At 31.9% G+C, this 12,491-nt stretch overlaps 1 protein-coding gene across 1 annotated transcript in view; it reads left to right on the top strand.

The window, feature by feature from the left end:
• The first annotated feature begins 3,541 nt into the window (after window positions 1–3,541).
• Window positions 3,542–12,491, top strand: part of LOC105210426 (uncharacterized) — a 47,260-nt gene continuing 38,310 nt past the window's right edge. The window contains exon 1 of the mRNA XM_011181378.3: window positions 3,542–4,475. Coding sequence (XP_011179680.2) covers window positions 4,394–4,475 — 82 coding nt within the window. The 5' untranslated portion in view covers window positions 3,542–4,393. The remainder of the gene's footprint in view (window positions 4,476–12,491) is intronic.

Here is a 12,491-nt window from a genome sequence, read left to right as displayed (position 1 = left end):
CAGCGAATAAAAAGACAGCTGCTACACTGGCTAGGACATGTTGTCCGAATGAACGAAAACACACCAGCTTTGAAAGTGTTCGATACAGTACCCGCCGGTTGAAACAGAAGACGGGGAAGGCCTCCACTTCGTTGGAAAGACCTGGTTACCTGGTATTTTTCTTCGAAAAACGATTTAGTACGGTTCAGTACATTCTCTGTGGATTCTAGAAAAAAATTCTCTTTTGAGGAACCGATTTTCGATCTATCTTTTTATGGGTATTCGTTACCCATACTTCCTCACATCACTAATCTAATCATATGCTCGTATAGTCGACATTAGTTTCATATTCTCAAAGTGTTATTTTATCATTTAAAATTTGTTCTGCGACGTTTGCTCCGACGCAAAAGTGTCTAATTTTATATATACACTTAAATACATATGTACATACAAATATATATATATATATATATATATATATATATATAAATTACTTAAAATTTGGCAACAGTTTGTGCACAACAAGTGTAAAGAGTCAAAGTAATTTTTAGCTGCTCAACAGTTGTTGTTATTGTTATTGCTGTTGCTGTTGATGCTGCTGGCAATGCAAATGTTCCTTGTGTTCCTGCCGGCAAAACTGTCGTACATGGCAAATGAAAATACAAACACTTTTATATATAAACATACACACACTGACAGATGCATGCCACAGTATATATGTATTTATATATGCATATAAATAGTCGCTGATAAGACTGCATTTTGCTTGGACCAACTCAGTATGTGGTGAACTTTTGTGAATGCACAGAGGTGTGTTGCGGTCAGCGCACTGCATCACCGAACCGTTTAATTATAAATTGCACGGTTTTTTTCCCCGTCAATCATTTATAAATAAAGCACGAAATGCACGGAGTGCGTTTAATTAACGGTCACTGTGATTACGCAGTGTCGCGACAATTCTTCGCGCAGTTCTTTCAACACCGCGACTGAGTACACATTGCACATTGCAAGTGCTGCAGACACTTTGCTCAAGTGCGTTTCTTAGCAGTGCCCACAATTGTGTACTTAAATGCGTATATTTGCGAAGAATTTCCTACAGGGCAGCAAGGGAGAGCACAGTGGATGCATAAAATACATGTTACACGACTAACGCTCGGTTTATTTTTTCTTCGATGGAAAAATTCGAAATACCAGAGTGAAATAGTCTATGCTGCGGTGTGTCTTCAGAATTATATATATATAAGTATGTATGTAAGTGAATGTGTGCGGGCGTGCTCTTCAAGGTACGTACACTCAATTAAATCGTGACCACATTAGTGGTGACGCGTCGGTGACAGCTAAAAGAGAAACAGCGTGTTGAAGGAACAAATTTGACGAAAAACAACAATTTTTAAAACTAAAAATAAAAAAAAAAATCATAAAAAAAATTAAAAAAAAAATCATAAAAAATTAAAAAAAAAATATCAAAAAAGAAAATTATAAAAAAAAAATTTTAAACAAAAACAAAAACAAAATATTAAAATAAAAGAAACCATAAACAATATCATATAAAAGCGGCCATCCTAGCCGACCAACCAGCCCCAGAGCGCTGCCCAGTGCCATTCGTTGAAAGCGAAATGGAAAAAACGACAAATCGTGGAGATCCAATGAATGTCGCCGCCGCTCGTTGATCGTTGTCGCAACTGCAGCTAGCGATCTTTGGTGGATCAGTCAGCAGATTCATAACGTAACGAACGACGAACGGACGCACATTGGAATGAACGCAACGCTCCGTTTGAGTAATAAAGAAATAGAAAAAAAAATATCTAAAAATTTGATTTCGAAACAATTTGTGCAGTGACCAACCATACTGAATGTAGGTACATATTTATTTAGCAAGTAAAAATAAATGAATTGATATGGCAACGCTAGGATCGCTTAAAGTGCGTGTGAACTAGCGACGCGTTTCAAAACCAAACAAAGCTCGACGAATTCGATTAGAGAGCAAAAGGCAGTGAGTAATAGTAGCTATGCGCCGGCACAATTTCGAGATAAAATAATAAAGCGTAGCGGAAAACGACAATGCCGGGCGTTGTGATAGCGCTCTAGTGAACGACAATAACAATAACAACTGGCGTTGTGAGCGCAAGCTGTCCGGCTCCAGTTAATATGAGTGTTTGATTGAAGCTGCTGTCGCATAGCTTTGTTTAACTAAAAGCATCCAGCAGCCAATTAGTTGGCGTTTAGACGCCGAGTGTGAGCTAAAGCAGTGAACTAAGTGCGCGTGTTGATTGAATTTTGTTCAAAATATAATAAAAAGAAAAATTAAAAAAAAAACAATAAATAAAATAAAAATAAATGAAATAAAAATAAATAAAAATAAAAAATTAATAAAATGATAAAAATAAAAAAATAAAATACAATAAAAAATAATAAGAAAATTAAATAAATATATAAATAAAATATTTGAAACACATAAAAAATTATTACAAAAAATATGTATAAACAAATAAAAAATATAAAAAGTGAAAAATACAAATGAAAATAAAAAGTAATATCATCCTATACTTAATAATTTATTTTTTGTTTAAATGATATTTAATTTTTTTAATATAAAAATACTAAAGAAACTAAAAATTTATTAAACATTAATTACAAAATAGAAAAAAAAAAATTAATGAAGGCATAAATAGAATAATAAAACTTTTTAAATAATAAAAATAATTAACTTAAATAATAAAAGCGACTACTCTGAAAATTTTATTAACTTAAAAATAAATTATTTTAAATAATATTTAAATTCGTATTATTATTTTTTTCTGTATAAAAATTATAAAGAAACTATAAAAAATAAATATAATTTATTATAAAAATAAATTAACATAAAGTGTTTATTATAAATAAAGTCAATAAGCTTAATAATTTATTCTTTTCAGAATATTATTTAATTTTAATTATATAAAAAATATGAAAGAAACTTTAACTATATAAATTATAAAAAAAATAAAATAATTGAAAACATTAAATCAATATTACTAAAACGTTAACAACAAAAAATAATTAACTAAAGTGTCTACTATGAATTTTTTATTTATATAAAAATAATATTTAATTATTTTTTTATAAAGAATTATAATAAAAACGGTAAAAATACAAAAAAACCTATAAAAAAGAAATATAAAACTAAAATTTAAATAAATATTAAAAAATAATTATAAAAAAAACTTCAAATCAATATTACTAAAACTTTTTAAATAAAATATAATTAATAAACGTATTTACACTGAATAATTTATTTATTTAAAAATAATATTTAATTGAATTTTTTTTATAAAAAAATATGTAAAACTATAAAAATATAAATGAATTAAAAATTAAAAAATTTATTAATCAAAAATTGAATATAAATGATAAAATAAAAGTGTCAACTATTAAAAAATAATAAAAATATAATATTAATAACAAAAATTATTAAATAAAGTAACCATGCTTAACAATTTATTTATTAAAATATAAAAAAATAATTAAAATAAATAAATTATATTTATTTCTAAATATTTTTTCAACATAAATATTTTTACAGTTTTTTGTGTTCAATGCTAGCAGTAGCATACATATAAGCAACAACAACAACAAGTAACCAATGCCCAGTGCCAAATGAAAAACCAACGAAATGAATATTTAAATCATCGCATTAAAAATAACTTGTGAAAAAAATAAATAAAATTCGAAAACAAAAAAAAAATAATGTGCTCAAATGAAATTAAAAATTCAGAAAGTAGCAACAACAAGAAATTTCAAAAGTAAAAATACTGTGCAAGAAAGTGTGTGAACGACAAAGTCATATATACATCTATATGTACATATAGACATATTTGAAATTTGACAAAAATAACGCGATTTTGGGGTGGTGCGCCGGCTAAGGCAGCGACGAAAAGCGCAACGAAAAAAGCAAAAAACAAAAAGTTGCCCAGTGGAGAACTGCAAATGAGCGCGCATTTCGCGAATACAGCGTGTATGGAAAATTAGAATTCAACGCCAAATTCACACACACAAACATATGTACATGTATATATATATAAGTGTGTGAAAATAAATTTATTCGCAAATCACAAAGCAACGAACGACGAGCTTGCATAAATACATAATCAATACTCACACACACACACATATATACAAACAAACACATATGTAATTTAAATATATTTATATAAATATAAGTACACAGTGCAACACACCTTGCTTAACAGCAGCAAATACAAGTGCACTCACCACGTGTAAATAATTTTTATAAAATTAACGAAACGCAAAAACAAAAAACAAAAAAAAACAACTTTTTTGTTGGCACTGTGTTTGTGCGCGGATGTATGTATGCCGTATTTCATCAAAGTGACCCGAAAGTGACGTCAAATAATTTATCGTATCCAATCGCATAATGGAGGAGAGAAAGGAGGAGAAGAAACACCGGAAACGCAATGGCAAGCCTCGCCGCGTTCAACACCATCCCTGGGACGAAGGTATGCTATGCATGACCATTGCGTCGGCGTATACTTAACGCCAAAAACTCATTTGATTACGCATACGCAACGTTGTACATAATATATGCATGATACAGAGTTGCATTAATGAGCGAATACTAAAAGAGATCGATTAAATTATTTTTTTTTTCATTAAATTTTGTATTTTTTTATTTATCAAATGATATTTAAAAAAAAATTGGTAATGGCATAAAAACTCAATTCACTCGGAGTATTTTAGGTTTTTACTATAGAAGTATCCCCAAAAATAAAAACGAAAACAATTATAGATAAAACAGTGCTACGAGGTGAACCGTGAATTCTACAAATCGCCGCCTTTTTAATATTTGAGACATGAACAGCTTGCTAAAACCAAGATATTTGCTTAAAATGTTTGGAATTTTGTAGTTAGGTTAGATTGTTCTGGTAGGCCTGTCACGCACAGACCAGTTATGGTCCTTTGCGAAACCAGAATGGAGTGCCTTCAATGGAGTGTTCTCCGAATAGTAGTCATCGTTCAGGATGCCTACGACTGACGTGAATTTTAATAGTTTATGAGCCTTCACTAACGATATCTCATCAACTTATCGTATTGTGGGGCCACTAAGTACCTAACGCACAAGAGATACTCCACTGTTTCCTTGGTGCCCCGCTCTTGACATTTTCTGCATTCTTCCCGATCTGAGAGCCCCATCTTATAGGCATGTACCGCTACTAGGCTGTGACCGGTAAGAATGCCAACCATGGTCCTACAGCCCTTTCTATCGAGCTCCAGCAGGAACCTTGTATATTTTTATCTACCGCTTTGCAGTTTTACACCCCGGTAGATCCTACCAGCGAGATAAGAGTTTTCTTGCCATGCACCTGTATATGTCGTCGTACAGAATGTGCATGGGTTTACCGATGTTGATCATGTTTCCATGTGACAGCCTCATATTCCTGGCGGCCCTCTCCACCACTGCCCTGCTGCCCAAGACACTTTTAGCCGATATTCGACACGAAGTTACTGCCTTGATTGCTGCTTGGCTGTCTACGTAGATGTTAGTTTTAGAGTATTGGGCTTGTGCGTTGGAGGCTAGCTCTGCTACCTTCCCAATAGCAAAGACCTCTGCTTGAAATATACTGCAGTGGTTCGGCAATTTGAACGGTTGTTTTATGCCTAATTCCGGACAGTATATCCCTGAACCTACTCCATCATCCATTTTAGAGCCATCCGTATAGATATTTAAGGTGTTGCGTGTAGTTGCGGTGCCCTTGCGCCAACCATCCTTTTCCATGTTTACCGTGAACTCTCTTTCCCAGTTGTAGAATGGGACCAGATAGTCGGTACCTGTCAGATTGCCCTTAGCAACCGAGCTGTGTCCGTGTGTGTTAGTTATATTCATTGCTTACTCTGTCTGTAGCCAACGCTAAGGTTGGTAAGGTGACGATGCCCCAGCCTCCATATTCGCCAGACTTTTTCTATTTCCAGAAATAAAGAGAACCTTAAAGTGCCCTCGTTTTACAAGCATTCGAAAAGAACTGCCTGTTGGCTATCACAAAAATCGAGTTTGAGCAGTGTTTCGACGATTGGAAGAGGCTCATAAATATAGAATGGGAACTATTTCGATTTGTTATTAATATAGACGAATAAATTTTTTTTTTTTTTTCAAAAAACGAAAATTCTCGTTATTTTTTGAACACACCTTTAAGAGCAAAAAAATTCTCAAACTAAAGGAATTTTGATTAATATTTTTTAATTGAAAAATTGTTTTTAAATTTTTTTAAAACAAATATTTCAAATTTTATAACAAATATTTCAAATTATTCAATATTGTGAGTCAAATTTGAATTGGTTTTAATGAAATAAAGTCGTTGCATTATATATATATTTGGCGTAGGAACCGCTTTAAGCGATTATAGCCGAATCCACCAGAGCGCGCCACTCATTCCTCCTTTTTGCTTTTTGGCGCCAACTGGAAACACCAAGTGAAGCCAGGTCACTTTGCACTTGGTCTTTCCACCGGAGTGGAGGTCGTCCTCTTCCGCGGCTTCCTCTTGCATTATTTCATCATTATTTAATAATTATAAATAGTTCCATAGAATTACCAATTTTGTTGACATTTTGAGTAAAAACCCCATAAGTGGGTTTTTTGATACAAGTCTTACCACAAACTTTATTTAATTTGACGCAAATACTGCCTACGTGGGGGTTTAACCCCACTTTGAGATAATGATTGCTTTGTATTGCCCACCATATCCCATTTATTTTTTCAAATTTGGCAGTAAAATAAACTCAAATTAGCAATTAATGACGTCTTGACAATTTCATTTGAAGTTGAGAATTCCAGTTTTTTGTAAACGATTTAGATATTGAGATTGACTTTGAACACAGTACCTGTTGTCGGTTATAAAATATATTTTTTTAAACTTTCGAATTCCTATTTTCAGCATTTAAACACGTCTAGAATATTAACTTTTTTAATTTTTTTGTAGTTAGTGTATTGAAAAAGTTTGTTTTAGTATTGAAAAAATATTATACTAACATGCACTAAATTGCCACTCACTTCAGAACGTGTCTGATCAAGTCAACAAAAATTGAGGTTATCTGAATTTAATAAATCAATTTTCATATATCCAATGTCTTTAATAACATAATTGAACACAGTTTTATCAAATATATTAAAACCAGTAAGCCAGTTGGCTAAGCAAAGTGCAAATCAGCTCAGTTTTTTCTCGATTCACAAAATATAATTTGGGTATAAATGGAAGAAATATACACACACCCGTAATTACAAGTGATTAGAGATGCATATAATATACAGTTGCAATACAGCACGCTGCAGTTAAAGCATTAATTTTGTCGTAAATAGATTTGTAATGAATGACTTCTACGAAAGCTCGCCGATAATGACAGCTAGTTTAAGTTGCCGGACTTGTAAAAAAATTTATCATTTCGTTTATTTAAAGACAATTAAATATATGCATATATATCGGATGTATGTATGTACTCGTTTAAGTATAATCGCTTGTGACCGGCAGCGACACCAAAAAGACAAACTTGAAGTGCTAAGAATGCATTTACTACAAGCAGTTAAATATATACATATATAATATATATATGTATTTTTAGCAAATTGATTATTCTTTCTCTTTATCTTCTTGTTTAATTAAAAATCAGCAAAAAAAAAGTTGAATGTTTGCTTTTTATTGCACAGAGACGGTGACAGGCACAGACGCAGACTCAAATCTATAAATATACATACATATGTGCATGCATACGTACTTATTTAAAATTGCAGCTATATGCATTAGGGTGGGACTTAATTGTTTGGGAAATTATTAAATATATTAAGCTAGAAAAAATGAGACAAAATTATGTTCTTGTATGCATATCAAGTAAAAATTTGATTTTTTTAGAAAATACAACCAAAAATCAAAAATTAAGACCCACCCTAACACCTAAAACGCACACATATATCTGTGTATCACTGTACGTGACCGGCTTATTATCTAAAAGGTGATTATTTTTACTGTTGCATAGAAGTTTTTATTTTTATTTTTTTATTTTTTTCTTTGTTTTTGTGCTCAGCAGCAACAAAACTCACAACATAAACAATAGAACCACTTGAACATTGCTCTCAACTACAATATATGTTTACGATGGGAAAGGCAGCACACACAAACACTCGTTATGTCTGGCAAAGTGTCATGCACTTTATTGTTGTATGAGTTAATTCATCATATTTGTACGCAATAATATGAAAAACCGCATATCGTTAATGAACAGCAAAAAAACGCAGCATACTACTATCCATATCCGCGACTATTGTGGTAAATGAAATATATTCGCTATTCATAAAAAGCCAAATTGAAATTTAAGTGGGCTTAACTAAGCCACAAGTTAACTAAATGTGGTGCAGTTGGGTATTTAATTTGAAATTTGCAAACTTACGTGCAAGTTACTTAGGGGTGTCAGGGAATAGGTGTAAATACTATACCAACTCTTAAATGAAATCAAAACCAAGGTATTAAAAATATATAAAAGTGTAAAAAACTTGTTCGTCCAGTACTTTTCGATAGAAACTTGAGTTATGTTTTTTCGAAGATCAAACTTTGACCCTTCATATCATCTGTCATATAAGCTTCACAGAAAAATTATATACACCATTGAATTAAGAGGAAAATGTAGATTATATCCATATTTTGTATTATTTTCTAACTATAGTCGTTAAATAATAATTTTTTTTTAAGTCCTGTTTCGAACTTCGAATCCGAATATTTCCATTTCAGAGACTAACTTCGAAAATCGGAGAATACATTTTTTATACTCTCGCAACAAAGTTGCTAAAGAGAGTATTATAGTTTTGTTCACATAACGGTTGTTTGTAACACCAAAAACTAAACGAGTTAGATATAGGGTTATATATACCAAAGTGATTAGGGTGAAGAGTGGAGTTCAAATCCGGATGACTGTCTGTCCGTCCGTCAGACTTGAGTAAAAATTAAGATATCTTGATGAAACTTGGAACACTTGTTTCTTGGCACCATAGGAAGGTTGCTTTCGAAGGTGAGCAAAATCGGACGGAGCAAAATCGGAGATGAGCAAAATGGCGAAAACCGAAAACACATCAAGTGCCATAAATAAAGCTATGGAAATAAAATTTGGTACAAAGAATTGTTCTAGGAAGGGGCAAATTTGAATGCAATTTTTTTGGGAAAGTGGGCATGGTCCCGCCACCTACTAAGTTTTTTGTGCATATCTCGTAAACTACTAAAGCTATATCAACGAAATTTTCAGGAGTCGTTTTTTTCAGGCATTTCCTTATATAGTCCAAAAAGGGAGGATATCAGATTATAACCGCGCCCACCTCCCATACAAAGGTTATGTTGAAAAGGACTAAAAATGCTTTAATTCAGTAAGGGAAAACACTAGAAATCTTAAATTTCATTATAAACAAGGTACAGAAGGGCTCCACCCAAATTGGTATACAAAATTTTAAGTGGGTGTGGCTCGCCCACTTATGGGTGAAAAACTCAAACTACTCTATACTATAGGTCTCCGAAACTACTCGACCAATATCAATGAAATTTGGTTTGTAATCTTGCATCCCAATGATATGTTGTGAAAATAGGCCAAATCGGTTCACAACCACGCCTACTTCCTATATAACAGAACTTTGAAGTTGATCTGAATCGTTTACTTTACAATATATAAAGTAAGCACTAGTGAAGATATCGGTGCAGAACTTTGCACAAATACTACCTTTATAGTGTGGCAGCCCCTTTCTAAAAAAACCGAAATCGGACCATAGGGTTTTAAATCAACACATATCGAACATGAGGGCCTGGGTGCTTCTAACCTATGGGTTTCCAACTTTCAATAGACTTTATACCATATATATGACGAATATGTGGGTCAAATTGTCTATTATATAATATTAAATAAATAAATTGAGAGAGTATAAAATGTTCGGTCACCCTTCCTTACTTGTTTACTTATGACATAATCTCTTGGAAAAAAATAGTTTGGTCTAAAACCCAGATACAAATTTGATTTTGCCGTATAGTGTTATATTACTTGAAAATATATTTATTAATATACAAAAACTAAATGAAAATGGCCGTTATTTTGTTGAATTGAAAATTATTAATAGTACCTTCAAAAGTACTTGCTCATTGTCGAAATGTGTTGTGCAATATTTTCGAAAACTTTATTACCGTTAGTTGAATACACTCTAATCGAGTACAATTCAAATAAATGTTCTATTAAAAACCCGATCTTCAATAAACATTCAATTGATAAACATTCAATTGTTGTTCCCCATTGTTCTGTCAGATGTTGTGGCTTGCAATTTAGGTGCGATAAAACCGTTTTATCTCGTTTAGAATTACTTTCTATTTTTGTTTACTCGCTGGCAATCGAATGTAAAATAACCAAAAGCGGAAAGAATATTGCAAATTTGTTTTCAATCAGCTAATGTATTTCAATGTTCAAATAGCGAGGAATTTCAAGTATTTTCAATCACATGCCTTAAATATGCACATTCAATTAAGTTTGGGTTTAAAATTTACATTTCTAAATAAGTTGAGTTCAACGAAGCGACTATTCGAAAACGCACGTACAAAAGGTTTGTACAAATCGGTGCAAAATTAACTAGGAGAAAATAGTACAGAATTCGAAATGAAAAGAGTTATGAGAATCTCGAAACACTGATGGCAATTTGAGATTCACGAAGCTAATATTTTTCGAATATGTTAATGAGATACAACTAAAAACGTTCGAATGAAAGATTCCATTTCTCTCTCTTGTTCTCTTAATGAGTACAATTTTCAAATTTGTTCTCAATTTGTTATTTATTGCTTGAAAACTTGAAGAGCTGTACTGTACTGTAGCTAATGGTAAGAGATTGGTGCTATGTATAAATAAGTTGGACTATTTTGGGAGAAAATTTTATTACGAAAAAACATCTAAAATATGAAAACAGTTATTTAATTATATAGAGATTAAGTGAGTCTAATAGCCTTTTCACACAGGAGTTAATTGATCAATTAATCCAAACCGGATTAAAACACCAATTTAGATCGATTTACCATTCATAAGAAAAATTTTATTTTACTACACTAATTTTTAATCGAATGCAAATCGAGTTTAATGCAACTCTGCGGGCTGTTGTTGTGAACGACAAATCTTACCAACTTCGTATGAACATCAAAACAAAAATGCATAACAGCTGATCATTAATCGAGTAGTTGGCTGTGCGAAATGTAAAAACTGGTTTCTCAATTATAATCTTAATGTATTAAATTAATTTGGATGTGGCTATAAACTATTCGAAAACTGGTCGGAGACATATTATATTGACTTTTGTCAGACGAACGAATTACAATTTAAGCAATTATTTTTTATTTAAACTTTTTGATGATTAAATACTGAGAGTGTAATTACTATCCAGAGAGTCGAAGGTTAGTCAAGCCAAAATTGCAGATTTCTTTCTAATGTTATGCTTCTTGGAAACCAACCCTCGGAGAGTATTTCTAATATAAAAATGTTTCATAATTCCAACAGCCATTTAGCTGCGATTAGAAGCGTTAGAACCCTTTATTTGCCGGAAAACACCAAGAGAACAATCAAAAATAGCAGTAAAAATTCGTTGAATGATACATTAAAAGTGTATACGTTTATTCAATAGAGAATAAACTGTTAACGTTATAATGAGGTCATTGAGACTCCTCTGAAATTGTTCATTATTTTCATAATCAAACTTTTCGTGATCCACGTGAATAACGTAATCTAATTAAATAGCAATAAAGTACAGCGGGCAACATGATTTACTTACAACAATAAACGAGGCTTTTGCCTATTTGAGATTAAAAGCATGTCGAATTTCTAAGCTTCTTCGCTTCCAATAACAAAAAAAAATGTCTGTAAATCACATGTTCAATTAGCGTCCATCAAATTGATCGATGGGCAAAGTAAATATGAGAATCAACAAAGAATTCTACTGTACCAATCAAGAGATGCTGCAGATAAGAAGCAAGTGCGGACTTCGATGAAAGCTCTGAAAATGTAAATTGCGTACAGTCTGCGCTAAAAGTGCTGCTCTATTTGCAGAATACGACAAGAGTTAGAAGGCTGGGCTGAGAAAGCGCAAATATGATTTATTTATTAATTTAATAAGAAAACTTAGTTACAGTGGTGGACATAAATATGTGTGCTAAATATTTAGAAGTATTTTAAGAATAAAAAAATATTTTAAATTTGTTACAGAGTTTAGCGAAACGAGTGGGGCATGTGGCGCAACATTAACACGATTTTTGGTTTGCATGGCACCAGTAATGGGTAAATTATACAGAGACAATAAAAAAACAAAAACAAAAAAGTCAAATAAGTAAAAACCAAATTACTTAGTAATTTTGTAAATTCTATGTGTTCGTGTGCATAAATGTGGAACAAATTCGTTTTAATGTTGTTCGCGTAAATTAAATGCTCTTGGCAACGTGTAAATACATTCATTAAAATACATACAGAGTACC

This window comes from Zeugodacus cucurbitae, chromosome 4, assembly GCF_028554725.1.
Source record: "Zeugodacus cucurbitae isolate PBARC_wt_2022May chromosome 4, idZeuCucr1.2, whole genome shotgun sequence".
In the NCBI taxonomy this organism is placed as follows: domain Eukaryota; kingdom Metazoa; phylum Arthropoda; class Insecta; order Diptera; family Tephritidae; genus Zeugodacus; species Zeugodacus cucurbitae.
Note: the sequence above shows the minus strand (reverse complement) of the source record. Positions and strands in the feature narration are given on the sequence as shown.